Source organism: Panicum virgatum, chromosome 2N (assembly GCF_016808335.1).
Source record: "Panicum virgatum strain AP13 chromosome 2N, P.virgatum_v5, whole genome shotgun sequence".
Taxonomy (NCBI): Eukaryota; Viridiplantae; Streptophyta; class Magnoliopsida; order Poales; family Poaceae; genus Panicum; species Panicum virgatum.
The window spans coordinates 2,791,863-2,808,231 of NC_053146.1; the positions used below are offsets into that span (position 1 = coordinate 2,791,863).

At 45.1% G+C, this 16,369-nt stretch overlaps 3 protein-coding genes and 1 long non-coding RNA gene across 6 annotated transcripts; all 4 read right to left on the reverse strand.

Moving 5' to 3' along the window:
- Positions 1–1,433: 1,433 nt before the first annotated feature.
- LOC120659122 (BTB/POZ and MATH domain-containing protein 2-like) lies at positions 1,434–2,234 on the reverse strand. Its single transcript, XM_039937176.1, has one exon. The coding sequence runs from the start codon at positions 2,232–2,234 to the stop codon at positions 1,434–1,436; it is 801 nt and encodes a 266-aa protein (XP_039793110.1).
- Positions 2,235–3,563: 1,329 nt separating this feature from the next.
- Positions 3,564–4,742, reverse strand: LOC120659123. The gene has a single exon (XM_039937177.1). It carries the CDS (start codon positions 4,740–4,742, stop codon positions 3,564–3,566), a length of 1,179 nt encoding a protein of 392 aa, XP_039793111.1.
- A 1,981-nt stretch (positions 4,743–6,723) lies between these two features.
- On the reverse strand, positions 6,724–8,273 carry LOC120663035. Its single transcript, XR_005670268.1, has 2 exons — positions 7,730–8,273; positions 6,724–7,475 (listed from the first exon to the last, which is right to left on the reverse strand). It is a non-coding gene; the product is annotated as an uncharacterized LOC120663035 (long non-coding RNA).
- A 1,412-nt stretch (positions 8,274–9,685) lies between these two features.
- On the reverse strand, positions 9,686–14,890 carry LOC120663022 (disease resistance protein Pik-2-like). Of its 3 annotated transcripts, XR_005670261.1 has the most exons (3): positions 11,035–11,059; positions 10,781–10,940; positions 9,686–10,195 (listed from the first exon to the last, which is right to left on the reverse strand). XR_005670261.1 is itself a non-coding variant. In XM_039942057.1 (2 exons), exons 1-2 carry the CDS (start codon positions 14,779–14,781, stop codon positions 10,129–10,131), a joined length of 900 nt encoding a protein of 299 aa, XP_039797991.1. In that variant the 5' UTR covers positions 14,782–14,886; the 3' UTR covers positions 9,686–10,128. The 3 variants fall into 3 exon arrangements, 2 of the variants coding, with proteins under 2 accessions (XP_039797991.1, XP_039797992.1); XM_039942057.1 differs by lacking the exons at positions 10,781–10,940; positions 11,035–11,059 and adding an exon at positions 13,949–14,886; XM_039942058.1 differs by lacking the exons at positions 9,686–10,195; positions 10,781–10,940; positions 11,035–11,059 and adding exons at positions 12,355–12,387; positions 13,949–14,890.
- Positions 14,891–16,369: the final 1,479 nt, after the last annotated feature.

Sequence of the window (16,369 nt, forward strand, 5' to 3'; positions counted from 1 at the left end):
AAGCTTGTACAAAATATTATGTAGCAACTTGAATGCATATGTGAACTTAGTCTTACGCTAATTCGTACGTTCATGTTAAAAAATTATAACGTATTTTCGAGCACCATATCAAATTCGTGACGATTTCTATTTTCATTCTATGACGTTTTCAGAGGTATGTCACGGAAACTAAGCCCAAATTAGAGCCCATATGGTCTTTTTGCAAATCTGTGACGAAAATTCATAAATCGTCATAGATCCTGCCTGTTTATGACGGTTTTCATAAACGTCACAAAAAATTCGTCATGGATCAATGGATTTCTTGTAGTGTGACCAAGTTTGAGTTTCAGAACGGCACACTATCTTAAACCAAGAAGCTTACTAGTACTTCTTCCAGGCATATGCTACAGAAGAGAGAGATCAATGCTGCACAAGATTGGCAGCAGAACCGAGCCAAGCTGACCATCTTGTTCCTTTGCTGAAATTTTGAGTTCTACGTGCAGTGGCACGGCAGTTAAGGGTTGACATGGCACGGCAGTGGTGTTCTCACATAGTTCAGAGATTCTTTTTTTGGGGTTCGCTAGTTTGCGGGCGACTGTAACTTTTGCTCCGTACGATCGATTTTCCGACTTTTTTTCTATTTTTAGTAACTTTTTTGTCGTTTTGTGATAAAAAATTTTTCTGAAAAGTTTTCAAGGGAAAAAAATTGAGGAAGCGAAAAAATTTGACGAGAAAAGTTGGAAAGGAAAAATTTCAAAGAACAAACAAATAAAAATTGAGGAGAAAACTTTTACATTCAAAACGAGAAAACATTGAAAATTTTTTTATGCATCCAAACGAAAAGAAAAAGCTCTGAAAAAAATTAATCCAAAATCAGAAGAAAAATTCAGGAAAAAAATTTTGCAAAAAAAAAAATTTACCTGCGCGGCGGCGCCGCCGCGGTCCCGCCCCGGCGCGCTGCTGCCGCCGCAGATCCGGCGCCGCGGGCTGCTGGCGCCGGGAAGGGAGGCGGAGGTGCGGCCCACGGAGGGAGCTGCCGGAAGGAGGCGGACGGAGCCGCCGGAAGGAGGCGTAGGTGCGGCGTGCGGAGGGGAATTGAGGCGGCGGCGGCCGCGGCCGGGGCAAGCGCGCGGGCGCGGCGCTGCCGGCGGAAGACGAAGCGAGCCAAGGTGGAGGAAGGAGAAAATGAAAAAGGGGAAAAGAGAAATGTGAGAGCGGAGGGTTGAGTCGACCGTAAAATCAGAATTGGGTCTTTTTTCCCTTTCTTCTGAATTGCAAACTTTGAATACATACACATGCCAAAATGCATGCGTACTGGATTTTTCTTTTCATTATCTATTTAAATGGAACTGAACTGATTCTTGAAAAAGAGTGTAAAAAAGGGCATTATGTGTAAAGATCAGCCACACAAGTGCCGATCCATTCGAGTTTGATCGACAACTAGATCACCAATTTTAACGGAATAACACATGAAGAAGCAGAACACATAAGCCCAAGGGCACCATGAAAATCAAGGCATAAATGTAGGAGACATCTACGCTGACCATCAGAGGGTTGCTTGGCGTCGCCTCCCTTGCGTCCAGAATCTTGGCGAGCACTTCCTTGACAACAGCGGGGCAACGCCTCGCCAGATGCTCGACGTCATCCGTCGCCATGACCGCTCTCGTGTTCCTCCCAGCAGCGATGAACTCCAGGCACTTGTCCTTGAGCTTCCAGCACTGGTGGTGCTCGGCTACCACCAGCATCGGCAGCACCGTGCTTGCGCTGAAGCTGTGCTTGCACAGCTTGTTCTCAGTGACCGGCTTCAGGTCCTTGAGATTGTACCGGTCAGCCGCCACGATCAGATCCTGGGCTATCACGGCGGCCTCTTCCCTCGCGTTCGGCACCGTCGCCGGCAGCGAGTCGGTGTACAGGTAATGCAGCAGGGCCTCGAACGCGTCGGGGTGCATGTCGCAGATGCGGATGTGGCTGCTGCCGGTGGCCTTCTCCTTGGCTGGGCCGAAGAAATCCTCCATGAAGACCGACGACCGGGCGGCGAGCACGAGCTTGTGCGCGGCGAACACCTTGCCGCACACCTCGAAGTCCACTTCCGCGCCCTGCTTGGTCTCGAGAAGGCGGCCGAGATCCGCGGGCAGGCCGGACATGGAGATGGAGGAGCGCAGCGCCGGTGCAGGCGCCCTGCTTGATGCTCCCGCCGGCGCCGCTGCCTGCTGGACTGATGGTCGCGGCGGCGGCTTTGGTATTGGCGCCGACATGGCAGAACGCCAGAGGCGCGCGGCCGTTCTCTCTCAGGCGATCACGTCGTCAGTTGTAGACCTGCAAATCACGCCTTCGCGTGATCTTCCAAACATACTACCAGATTTATTGGTTTTGGTTGTTTTTTTTGTGGAATATTGGTTTTGGTTGTTGATTATATCGCACACCCTAATTGTACTAATTATCAATTTTTGCCCAGTTAGTATGCAGCAAGAAATCACTTTTGTAAATTACTGCGTACAAGAGCACAATGATCCAAGCATCTTGAATCGTCATTGGAACTCCAGAAGAACACCACTATCCTCCATGGCACAGCTGCTCCAGTACAGGTGCACAATGGATGCTGCTCGTCTTCAAAATCGCAGAAAGCACATAATTAAATTGAATGTGATGCTCCAAATGCGCAGAAAGACATGCATAGAGGAAAGGAAAAAATCCGATTTATACCCTCCAACTATCGTAAAAGTCCATTTTAAATCTTTTAATTGCAAAATCGGACAACAAAGACCATCCAACTTCGAAACCGGACGGATTGGCTCTTACTGTAGTTTCGAAGGTGATTTTATATTTTAAAAATGAAAAAAAATTCTAGTTAGATCTAAAAAATCAAAACTAATTTATTTTAAATTAGAAAAAAATAGAAAATTAGTACTAAAAATTGTCTAAAATATAACCTATCTATTATTGCTCTACTTGAATCTTAGTTATTCAAAAGAAAATAGGCATAACCACAAACATCCAAATATTATGAACATAAAAGAATTATATCTGAATAACTTACAAGTATTATGCCACTATATAGTTACATTTTTTAAAACTTTTGATGCTTATTTCATGATTTTTTAACTTAAAATGAATTACTTATGAATTTTTTAGTTGAAATATGAATAATTTTAGTTCTCACACAAAATGGAAAACTATATAAGGGGCTAAATTTGTCTGGGTTTAACAGTTGTATGGTCTCTCTTATCCGATTTCAACGTTGATGGTTGAAAATTGGACTTTTGTGATAGTTTGAGGATGTAAATTAAACTGAACTTTTTCCTATAGGGAAACATAAACCTCACAACATTTATTGAAAAATGACCAAGTACCACACGATTACAACGTATGCTGAAACTAAAATAACTTCGTCAATACAGGCCAGTGTTAAGCTTGCCGTAGTGTTTCTCTAGATGAAAAGAATGACCACTGCATCTCTAATGTTTTTTATGAATACCAAATAAACACCAAAAGGAGCATCTGGAAACAGCAAGCAAAAATGAAAGCTTTGATGAGACGCATGCTCCTCGCCATCCTTGTCTCCAAAATCTCAACGATCACATCCTTCACGGCAGAGGGCTGGGGCTGCTTCTTGCCAGATTCTCAATGTCGTTCGTCGCCATGATCGCCCACGCGTTGGCTCTAGAACCGATGAACCCTAGGCACATCTTCTTCAGCTTGCAGCACTGGTATTGCTCCGCTATTGCCAGCATCAGCAGGACCGTGCTCACGCCGACATGGCTACACAGCTTGTTCTCCGTCAGTGACTTGAGATCCTTCAGGTTGTACCGGCCGGCAGCGATGAGATCCTCGGCGAGCGCGGCCCCATCTTTCAGTGAATTCATGGTCATCTCCGGCAGCGAGTCGGTGTACATGAAATGCAGGAGGGCCTCGAACGACTCCGGGTGCATGTCGCTGATGCGCACGTAGCTGGTGTCCTTCTCCTTGGTCGGGCCGAAGAACTCCTCCTTGAAAACTGCCGACCGGGCGGCGAGCACGGACTTGTGCGCGGCGAAAATCTTGCCGCCGACCTCGAACTCCACGTCTGCCCCTTCCTTCGTCGCTTGGAGGCGGCCTAGATCCGCGTGCAGCCCGGACAGCGGTGGCACCCTGGCCCTCAGGACGGGCGGTTCCGGCGGCGGCTGTCCCCTCGGCCCATCAGATGGCTCCGGCGAGGCAGATGACGGCGGTGGTGCTGGCCTCCCGACGGATGGATTCACCGGGGCAGGAGTTGGCGGCGGCGCCTTCTCGCCGGATGGACTCGAGTGGCTAGAGAGCGTGACGACGACACCTCGGCGGCTGGCTCCGAGCTCTGGCCGACTGCCCGCTGGAAAAACAGTGAGGTCGCATTCGCATCGGATCGCGAAGCGATCGCCGCTCTTGAAAAACTCCACGAAGTGCTCGCGCGAGACGAAGCGCTCGTAGCCGCACGCGTCCCCTTTCCGGCCGAAGGCGGCGGCGACCTTGCCGGACGTGAGATACCGCGTCCCGCCTCCCACGTCGCGCATCATCAAAATGAACAACACGTGGACGTCGTCCCCGGCTGCGGCGGCGGCAGCTGCCCCGCCGCCTCCTTCATCTTCGTCCATCAGGAGGTAGAGGGACATGAACCCGGTGGTGCCGGCGAGCCTCCCGTTGGGGTCGAAGACGACGCGCCAGGAGTGGCCGCCGACGTGGACCAGGGCAGACTTGGCGCAACTGCCGTTGGCCAGCTTCGTGGCCTCCGAGTAGGAGCCGACGGTCATCGTGAGCACCCCTCCTGGTCGCACGGTGGCGCCGGCATGGCCGCCGACGCTGGCATGGCAGATCGAGCGCAAAGAGACGCGGGCGCGCGCAAGCTTAGTTTCCTAGGGCCGGCGATGGGAACGATAGGAGTTCACGAGATTGACGCGAGGATTTTATCGCGCATGATCGATGCCCATCGCATCACCTACCTATTTCTGTTTTTTGAGGGATAAATATCGAAGCGTTCATTTCGGCTTCCGTACAATATTTAATATATACTTGTAGGATATAATTTATATATTGGTATGTATAAGCTTGTTTTTTCATGGTATATATAAGGCCATAATTCCGTACGTGGTCGGGATAGGCCATGTCGTAGTCGTATAGTACTTCTAGTAGAGGTGGTAAGGAGACTAAAATAATTTAATCTAGATATAATCTAGGGTACAACTTAAAAAGAGCCCAACTTTTGTTTTATAGAATTTTGAGCTAAAAATAGAGTATATATGAAGATCAAGTTGGATTGCGATAAAAGTATAGAGTCATGATCCATTTCCACCTCTAATACTACTCGCACTTGCCCATTATCACCTCTAGTTTAGCTAGTTCCCACTGGCGACGATTATTCGGCGGCGATGTCCCCGTTGTATGCGCCCCTAGCTGCCGGTGCCGAGGACGACGACCTGATCCGCACGTTGCTCCCGGAGGAGGTGACCGTGTCCAGCGTCGTCGCGAGGGCGGTCGGCACCGGGCACCACATGCTCAAGGTGGAGGGCTACTCGCGGCTCAAGCACACGCGCGGCGACAACGGCAGCCCCCTCCTGTCCGGCGAGTTCAGGGCCGGCGGCCACACCTGGATGATCCGCTGCTACCTCGACGGGCTGTGATCATGCTTGCGTCGGTGTAGATGCTGCCGGCCCTAGCGAGCCGATCAAGATTAGAAGCTAACGAGCCGAGGAAGATTACGAGCCGCGCATGGGCTGGGTGGACGAGCCGAGCGGAGCGCACATGCGCTGGGCGCAAGCAAAAACTCATTCAATCTGATGCTCTTTAGGCCACGTGGCAGATATCTAGATGGGACTGTACGGGCGCAGGTTTACAGCCCTGCTGTACCCAATTTTTTTCCCCGCGGAGGCGTTTGCTAGCTTCTGTCTTTCCATTTGTGGTTATAAGAGCATCTCCAGTAGTTTGGCAAATCGAGTTGTCATCTTTGATTTTTGGCAAAAACGTTAAAAATACTCCTCCAACAGTTTGGCAAAAGACTTGTCAGTTTCTGGCAACTTAGGAAAAACCAGCCTCCAACGCGTAAATATACGCGCGCGGCGCGCGGTTGGCATCGTGGTTTCTAGTCAGGTGGGAGGGTGAAAAAAGAAATAAATAACAGAGAAGGGTTCCTGATTTAAGTTTTCAAGAGGTGGAAGGGCATAAATATAATTTTGTTTCTCTCTCAGGGTTCCTGATGTAAGTTAGATCTAGATTTGACAAGTGAATTATGCCAAACTGTTGGAGATAAGTTTTTTTTTTACTTGGCATATCTTTTTAGAAGTTGACAAAACACAAGATATGCCAAGTAAAATATGGCAAACTCTTGGAGATGCTCTTAGAGTGTGTTTCTCATAATTAGTCAACTTTCCTTGCTTTGTGTTTAGGCTTCGGACCGGGCCAAGCTAGGTGTTTAGGCTTGGATTTGGGGTGCCCTGGGCCCTTTTCGAGGCCTGTTTCCTAAGTGAGTTCTGCGTTTCCGTCCATGGTTTTGAGCATTGTGCAAAAGTAGTTCATTTAGGTCCATTTTCCTTCAAAAAAGAACATTGTTCCAAAACCAAATACATATGCAAAAATGAGGTTATTTCAAGTGCCAAGTGGCGGGTTAGTATAAGAATGAGTATGAAAACCACACTAAAACAACACTAAAAAGGTGTTATTAACGAGCGTCAACATGTTCATTGTCGCCCTTGGTGAAGATATAAAAGAATATCCATAAAAACTTTCTTCAAATCAGGATTTCGGCCAACCAAAACAGAGGCCCCACAATCGAGTTGAGGTTTAAGCTCATCATACACTACTTGGCAAGAGTAGTCTTGCACAATCCCCCTCCAACAACTGATACAATCTTCATCATCTCGTGGGGCACCTCGTCCCACTAGGGCGATGAGACCATTGATATGACCCCACCCCTTGAATTATCAATACCAATGAGCTGCTTCACCTCTTTCTACATAGCCTCAAGATGAGGATTAATTGCCAAAGTAGCATAGACTGCATCCATCATGCATCTATTTCAGATTTAACCATGCATGTAGCCTCTTTCTATTATGATCAAAGTATTAAGATATCCAAACTCATTAGCACGAGGCAACTACCAGCTAATATGAAATGCACAAACATACCAAAATGTAGCCCTTCACTTCCTAACGAACCGAGATTGAAGCATGTGACCTGCAGAAAGCAAGTATATTACTCAAATTGGGAGTTAACCAACAGTAAAATAAATCAAGCAAGAGCATCTGTTCAGTACCCAGAAGAGCAACATAATATAATCAAGAAAAGCATCAAAGTAAATAAGTTTTAAATCTGTAAGTCCAAGCTGAAAACAGTAAAAAAAACAGGCCATTCTCATATACATTAGAATGAATAGGTTACTGTCTTTTTTATCAGACAAGCAGTAGAATGCAGACAGTCTCAATATTTTTACTCATCTGTATGTGTGACTGCACAAAATAGTTCAGGTTCTGGCTCGGATTCTTGTTCTTGTTCTGGCTCCGAAGCAGTAAAACAGAGTATCAACAAAACTCAGGTCAATGCTTTCTACATGGCATATATGATATATCATAAAAATAATCAGCTCTCATAAATATATCAATACAGTAAGTAGTTAGGGAGCACCAACATTGACAACAAATGTGTACATCATGAGCTTACTGCAATTGCAAGTGATATAGCATCCAATACATATATAATGAGGTCATATACTAAATGTATAAATCAAGATGTTTGGTCAGATGCTTACCACAGCTGTCGAAGCAAGAATCTCCACAGTTCATCAATGAGCTGAAAGAATATCAAGGACATCGGTAGAGCTGATATTGTATCAACCACTGTACTTTGTCAAATAAGAAGAAAAAACATTAGTAGCATAGCTTACATATTCAAGCTGAGAATTTTTTTCTCTCAGCTCAAGTTTAGTATGAGAAATATTAACCATCATTGCACATGTCCAATGCCTCGGCTCATGTTTAGTATGAAAAAAATTAGCCATCACTGCACATGTCCAATGCCTCATCTCAAGTGTAGCATCCAAAAAACATCATTGAAAATGTCCAATGCCTCGGCAAAATTATAGAATGAAGTAAGAAAAATCATCATTGGCATTGAACAAGTGCTTAGGCAGAATGAAAACTATTATCATCGGCATGGACAAGTGCTCAGTAAAAAAATTTGTTCTCAGATGTATATCGGCATGCACAAGTGCTTAGTAAAAAAATCTTTCTCAGATGTATCTCACACAATTGGCATCGACAGCAACAAATAAGTCGTCCATAGTCACCAGAGTAAGGGAGGAGGGGACGCAGGAACAAACAAAGGAGGGGAAGATGGGCCCTTTTTAACCACAACCTGTAGACCAAACAGAATTGTCAGTTTTTCTGCACCAAATGCTACCAGCAATGAAATGTTATAAAGAAACTCAAGTGATAGAAGGTTCAGAAGGTAATTCATGCTCCAAGTGTATTCAATACCGGAAAAAGGATTAACAAAGATACACCATCATACATCATAGCAATTGCCAGAAGCCAAGCTGCAATAAGATGATAAAGAGAAACATAGCAGCAATATATTAATTAATCTTGATACCACATTAAGCTGATACAGGTGCAAGAAAATATATAAACAAGCAACCAAAATAAACTTTGGAACAAGAAAGATCACCGGGTTATATCTGGTGTTCCCTGGGAAAGCTTTTTACAGCTGCATCCCATGAACGTGCATTGAGAAAGACGATTATCAATGAAAGAGCAACATATTGCTTCCTAGAACAAAGCTATATTCATGTTTTATGATATATCTTCAGCAACAGAGACGGTTATCAATGAGTTTTCGCTCAATTGTGCATGAATTGCATCTACGATTAAGTAGAATTTAAGATCAGGATGAAGTGCAGAGGGGCACCAAAAGAAGTGAAAATTATTGGGGTCCTTACTATCAGTTTTCTTTATTGACAGTAGGCTCATGTCCAAATAAAAACTAAGACATGGATCCACAATATAATTCAGATAAGTACCAGATGGATATGCAGAGATCATACTTGCATAAACATGTTTAGAACAAGAAAGATGCCAAACTTTTTGAGCCATATAGAGAATATGTTCGGTCAACAAACAAATGTTCTCAACAGAACATCCAAACTTTTTGAGCCATATAGAGAATACTTTCAATACAGGTCAAATGCTTGTTTTATAGCCTATACAAGCACATGTTTAGAGTATATACACCTTCGCATATAGCATGTTCTGGAGCTTATAAATAATTCTTCATCACATATCAAGTGTAAGAACTAGATTATTCAGAACAGGAACAATTTGCATAAATACAACACATCAAGGAGGAGCTAGAGGCATTTTACCTAGAGTTTGTCTGATCTGTGAAGGGGAACTAACAATTTATCAAACCAATGCAAGGATAACCTCGGAGGCATATCATCGAACACATTACCGAAACGACCTAAGACGCATCACACACCTAGTCAGGGACCTACCCACAACAGAAAGGGAAGAGAAAGGGAGGGCATACCTGGAGCAGGAGGGGATTGAGAGGGGCCGGGCTCATGGGGGACGAAGAGCGGGGTGTGCTGGAGATTGGAGAAGTAGAGGAGGGAACAACCCACCTTGCCAGATCCATGACGATCTTTGTTCCTAGGATGCAGCACTATTCAAATCTGAGAATATTTTTGTCATGGAACTGACCGATGGGCTTAAAACCATAAGAACGATGGGAACAAAACCATATGACCAAACAGTTAAAGTGTTACAACATCTCAGCAATGTGAATGGGTAGCCCCTCCTCCTTTTTTTCTGGGCTTGGGACCAGCTATGCGAAATTAAGTGTTACTTCAAGTTGCATAGGCGGAGTTCCCTACCCACCCACCCAAAAAAAAAGAAATATAGAAATAATGCATTTTTTTTGTAGTTTTTAGGTTTTGCATTTTTTTTCTGGTTTTTTGTTTTTTTCTAAGCTAAGAAGCAATGAACCCAAAAAAAGAAATATAGAAATAATGCATTTTTGTAGTTTTTAGGTTTTGCTTTTTTTGTTTTTTTTCTGGTTTTCTATTTTTTTTTTGTTTTTTCTAAGCTAAGAAGCAATGAAAGTACATGGACCCACAAAGATAGACAGGAAGGCCCCATTTGCGCCAGGTCACACGTAGTGCCACAATTCCAACGTGGTGAAATTAAGTCCTCCCATTGAGCAAGCCAAGCTGGACCTGCGAGAGGGCAGAGGAGAAGGTGGTCAAAAAACCTAAAATCTTCCACACGCTGAAACCAACGTTAATGAGCGACGAAAGTCATCGGAAATGGAACTCAGACACAAGAACGGATCGGACATGTGCAATACTACTGAACGAAATTTGATATGCCGAGGATTAGCTGCCAAGAGATTTAATTTGTGTATTAATGCAATTATTAAAGATCAATAAATAGGGTATAATACGGCATGCAATCTAACCTACCAAAGCAAAAACATTATAGTAACATATTCATGGCATAACATCCAAGAAGATGGTAGAAAAAGAATAAAATAAAACAGACCAAGAAGTAAGAGAATCTTCATCGGATTAGTAAATTGGACCTTTTCCTTAATTATATGTATACCTGGAGGAAGTAAAATACAGTCCGTTTGCCAGCGAACTGAGGAACATTGAAAACACGCATGCTAGTAACTGATTCCCAGACGGACTATTAACGTGGAAGAAGGTAGTGCAACGGAAGAAACCGAAGAAAATGAAACAGATGAAGAAATAATAATAATGTTGAAATAGAATGCAAGGGTCCGAAATGAGTCTGCTTACATGTATGCTACGGGAAGGAAATAAGGATGACTTGCGTCCAACCGATTCAAGCGCTGGTGGGATCGGCTCCTAACTCCGTGGCAATGACCTCATCGCCAGCAGATGAGACCTCACCTTCCTCTTCCTCTTCCTCCTCACACAAATCATCACCATCCTTGGACTGGAAGCGGGAAGGAATTTGATCGTCAGTATAAAAAATAAAAAATTGTTGAATTCACATACGAACCCGAGTGAGCAGAGCATCTGGTATGTACCTTATCGCCGATTTGATCCGTTGAGTCAGCTGGAGCATCTTCATTCAGTCGTTGGAGATGGAGCATGAGGCTGTTGGGATGGAGTTGTGCTTCGTGCCTCAGCTCAGCCTCTACTTTCTCCACCTCATCGGGAGAGGCACCCTCACAGTCGACATATACTTTGACTCTGCGAAGCGAAGGGAGGCAGTGCAACCCCAGGCTGTGGCAGCTACCGTTCCCATCCTTGTATAGGGCCCTGACGGGAACATGAAACTCGAGGTCTTGGAGATTTGGCACTACGGTTGGTGGGACTGATCTGCTGGAGGACTCGTCCTCTGTGCTGGAACCAAAGGCCGCCAGAGCACCCTGCTGCTTTCCATTCCAGAGGCTAAATGGAACACAAGCCGAGTCCTCGTTGACCACAAACTGCACCATCCAGCCCGAGAATCTGCAATGTCGCAACTTCTGGAAGAAGCCATCGCCGGCAATAACAACACTTGCTGTGGAACCGGACGACAAGAACCACGGCCGAGGCGTTGACAGATCGAGCCGACGGAGCTGTGGCAACCCGCCCACGGCTCGCAGACCGGCCTCGTCTATATTATCCACTTTTAAGTCCAAGTAGCATAGACTGGGGAGACGTGCAGGGCTAATCCATGATGGCAGCCGACGGAGCGCTACACTTTCTACTATCAAACTTTGGAGATGCTGTGAAAGCACCACCCTGTCCCACTCCACCGACGGAGGGCTAATCCTTGGGGTTTTATAACCATAGCTTAGTGATAGACGCTGGAGCTTGTGGAGATTCCCTAGCGACTGCGCTAGATCCGACAACACTGTCTCTTCCAAAAAACCGCGAATGCTATTAATGCTAAGCACTCTGAGTTCGCTCAGGTTGCCGAGGGCCTTCACAAATTGCCGCTTGGACTCGTGATTCAGGTTGTCGATACATATACGCAGCTCCTCCAATGACGTCAGCTTCTTCAGCAACCCATCCGGCGCGCACGCACGGGAGCCACCACGTAGGCAGACCAGCTGCGTTAACTGGCAAACGCCAAATGGCAGTACCCGAATGCCAGAACCGTCCAAGTCAAGTGTCTGTAGAAACTTGAGCTTTCCTATTTCTTCCGGGAGCTCATAAATACCATATGCACCTTGTAGCCCAAGGTACCTCAAATGAAGTAGATCTCCAAGGTGCTTAAGACCCTGCCAGCCTTCTTCACAGTTGCATCCCTCTAAAGCTAGCACACGCAAGAGTTTAAAGCTTGGATGCAAGACCCAACTTCCAATATCACACCTACAGGCAACCAATGACCTCACTCTTGCCATGCCCGTGTCATCTTCCTGCTGGGTTAATTGCTTCATCACTCTGTTCTGGTGAGCTAATCTGCGCACCTTGTTTCCTGAAGGTGACGTGACTTTGTCATCATTTGAGATAGTCACAAAGTTTTCTTCGTATGACAACCCACGGACGAGATCGAGCACCATGTCATGAACTTGGCACGCAAATATGTCCCCACCTTCGTCCTCCTCTTCCCAGACTGCCTGGATCATGCTTCTATTTACGAGCTGATTGAAGTATTCCTCCCCCAGCTGAAACAAGCTGGTTCCTGTTTTCATCTCCACGAAACCTTCAGCTATCCATCTCCATATCAATCTATCTTTCCGAATGGAATAGTCTTCGGGATACACACTTAGATACAATAAGCAAGTCTTTAGATGCATAGGCAGATCATAGTAGCTAAGAGACAATATCCACTCAGTATCATGTGCTTGCTGGCCATCATTACCGCGATAGAAACCAGGAGAGTCGCACACAGCAAGCCAGTCTTCCGTTTTTTTACCCACAAGCATACTAGCCATTGTGATGATAGCTAATGGTACACCATCACATTTTCTCATAATCTTTTCACATGCTTCGGCAGGAAGATTTGCAGGACGTTCACCTCCACCATCAAACAGCCTTGTGAATAACAACATTTTGGAGTCATCATCTGAGAGTGGTCGTAGCTGGTAAATAACACCGGTGGCAACTTCTGATTTACGTGTAGTTTTTATTACTATACTTCCTCTGTCATTCTCAACCAAAGCCAATTCTATTTTCTTCCAATATCTTGTCTCCCATACATCGTCGATAACAATAAAATATCTGCATGTCAAGAGCCTCCGTTAGTAAAATATGTTTAAGCCATCTACAAAACAAGGAGTTATTATGACTAGATGAAGGATTTAAAAAAATCATCATTTCAAAGAATTACATTGTACATTTTGACCGATCGATAATAAGTTAACAACATTCGTAAAAATTAGTTAAGGTTTTAATTAAGATCCAAAGATATATGCATGAAATGGTAAGCATACATGGTTTTAAATAGCGGGCTATGATAAATAGCGGCGTATTTTTTCCGAGGCTAAGAGGCTATAGCGGGCTATGACAAATAGCGGTTTACCATTGAACCATGGAAAATACAAGTAATAGATGCACAAAAACATAGTAATTAGGGAATTTCATAAACATAAATATATTTCTAGGGCTACAGGAACATTATTTAAGTTGATAATACAACAAAATTAATACAATCAAATATTCAGTTGTCAAAACGACCAAAGCAGTAGCACCGAGCTAAGTATAAGGCTATAGCGGCGCTAAAGCTATGCCATTTAGCACAGCTATAGCTCAATTAGCTTCCATAGCTACCATAGTGGCACAAATACAAATAGCGTAGCGGAGACTCTCTAAGAAGGCTATAGCGGGGCTATAGTGGGGCTATAGCCCGCTATTTAAAACCATGTAAGCATACCAAACTTGGCACTGTTGGGTTGTTGGCACCGGTGTAACAAAATAATTCTATACTGCACTAATGATAGAATTACAGTGGAAAATACACTCTTAATTTGCAGCGCGGAGTATCAGAAAATGGCTAATAATTCATACCTCTTGCTTTGGAGGAAATCTTTGAGTTCGTTGATGAGCTGCCTTACGTCCAATATATCATATTTCGGCTCCCTGAATTCTTTATTGTCAAGATCTATAAGAATGTCTCTTAGGACTTTCTTCACGTCAGGATTTCTACCAACCGGAACAAAAGCCCCACAATCAAATTGCGATTTAAGCTCATCATACACTGCTTTGGCAAGAGTTGTCTTGCCCAATCCTCCAACTCCGACAACTGAAACTATCTTCATCTTCTCATGGGACACCTCATTCCCCTGGGGCGACGAAAGCATTGATAGGAGCTCACCTCTTGACTTATCAATACCAATGAGCTGAGTCACCTCTTTGTACATAGCCTCAAGACGAGGATCAATTGCCGAAGTGTCAGCAGGTTTGGCCACAATCTCGTCGATTTTGTACCTGTCGCGCCGGTCAGCCACCTCCTGGAGTTGCTTCTTGATGTCTTCGATGGCACTAGAAATGTCACGGCGAGCCTTGGCTTTTCCGAACAGGCCACCCATCTTCTTCAGGGCGCGTTTGAGCTTGCTCTGGTCAACGGGCTCAGAACCCTGGACACGCACAAGGAAGGTGTCGAGCAGATCTTCTATGTCGTAGGACGCCTCCCTCATCTGACGCGCCCAGACCTTGACCTGCGTGTGATGCTGATCCCACGGCACTTGTGCCACCTGGTCAAGGGCAGGCTTGATGCTCTCCAGCTCCTGATCGAGGAACTCGAGCTTCTTCCTCACACCCTTCTGCAGCTCGTATTCACCTTGGAGCAGCTGGTACAGCTTGGGGGCGAGGTTGCCCATCGCCCCCGTCACCAGATCCATGACTGCCGCCGGTGAGCTCTCTCTCAAGATTGTTGTGGTAGCGTGTGGGTGTGGGGGCTGAAGAAGCGCTAGTGCTTCTGTATTACTGTATATGTCTATTGTTTGTTGGCTTGCCTCACCTCCTCCTCGGGATTCTTCATTTGTCAACATGGGGGTGTCGGGGGAGGCCTGCCTGTCTCGTGTGACTTTGAGCTTATACTACTCCTGACGGGGTAGAATTTCATTTTTGTTTAAGATGCCAAAGTGCACTGGCCATCATGGCGCCGTATAGATTTACGGGCCTCGGTGTGCTCATTCACATGGCCTCCATGCATGGGTCGCCAGGCAACTTCATACAATACAACTAGAAAAAAAATGCAGATGGAACTCCGGTTAGTTAACCACATCCTTGGGTGGTGAACTCTCAAGACTGGCCACTCTACCTATATTTACTATAGAAAAAAATCCAAATTACTACCCTCAACTATGGCCAAAGTCCGAATTACCCCCTAAACTATTTTTTGGTTCAGTTTGCCCTCCAAACTATATCATTTGGTTCAATATATCCCCTAACACATTTTATCTTTTTTGTTTCTCCATGCACAAGTGGAATCTTAAGTTAAAATTTTGTGAGATGATGGTAGACATCATGAAATATGCTAAGAAAATGCATCATGATTTTTTCATCAGCATCTTGACGGGGTAGTGCATTTAATAAAAAATCAATCATTGAAATATAAATTTATATTTTTTTGACATTTTTTGTGATGTCTACTACCACCTTGTAAAATTTGAATTTAAAATTCCACTTATGCATGGAGAAATAAAAAGACAAATTCAATTAGGGGGTAAATTGAACCAAGTGATGATATAGTTTACTATATCTACTTGCTTGTTGTGCGGTAGGTGTGGTGTATTGAAGCTTAGTTCTCTGCTTTTGTATATTGAAGTATTGGCCCGGCCATGTGATACTGAAGCATTGGGCCGGCCACATGAGCTCTTCGTTTCTCTCAACTCTTCTCGTGATTCTTCATTTTGAACTAATAGATGGCCAACAGGACCGTACGGCACTGGCACGACACTGTGTCGTGCATTTGCCTAGTCATGTGACCATGTCGTGCTATATCGGGCCGCCGTGCCGAGGTCACCTGCTCTTTTTTTTAGGGAATCAGGAGGGCACCCCCTACTGAAATTTATTAAATAAATAAAAGTAGTTCAAAAGGTTCATCGAAAAGTGAGGAAGAAAAAAAGAGCCTACAGGCGTGGAGCCATGATGTATTGTGCCGTTGGGCATGGCGGCCCACCGTGGCTGTGTCTACCCACCATTACTCTGAGGCCAGCTGGGTGTGCCGCTACCGAGGCTGATTCCGCCCAAGCACGCCACCCAGGCCAGATCTGACCGCAGGAGACGTACGGCGAGGGTGGAGTGAGGGCACAGGAGCCCGTCACCAGGGATGGGGAGGGAAGAGCCGACGGTGCAGTGAGCTTGAAATTGAACCGTATTTTTTGTTTCTTAAAATCCGACTCTCTACAATTGTGATATAGTCCCAGGCTGAAGTTAGCTTTACGAGGCCCTCTGACACTTGAAACGACTTGATAATTTTCTACC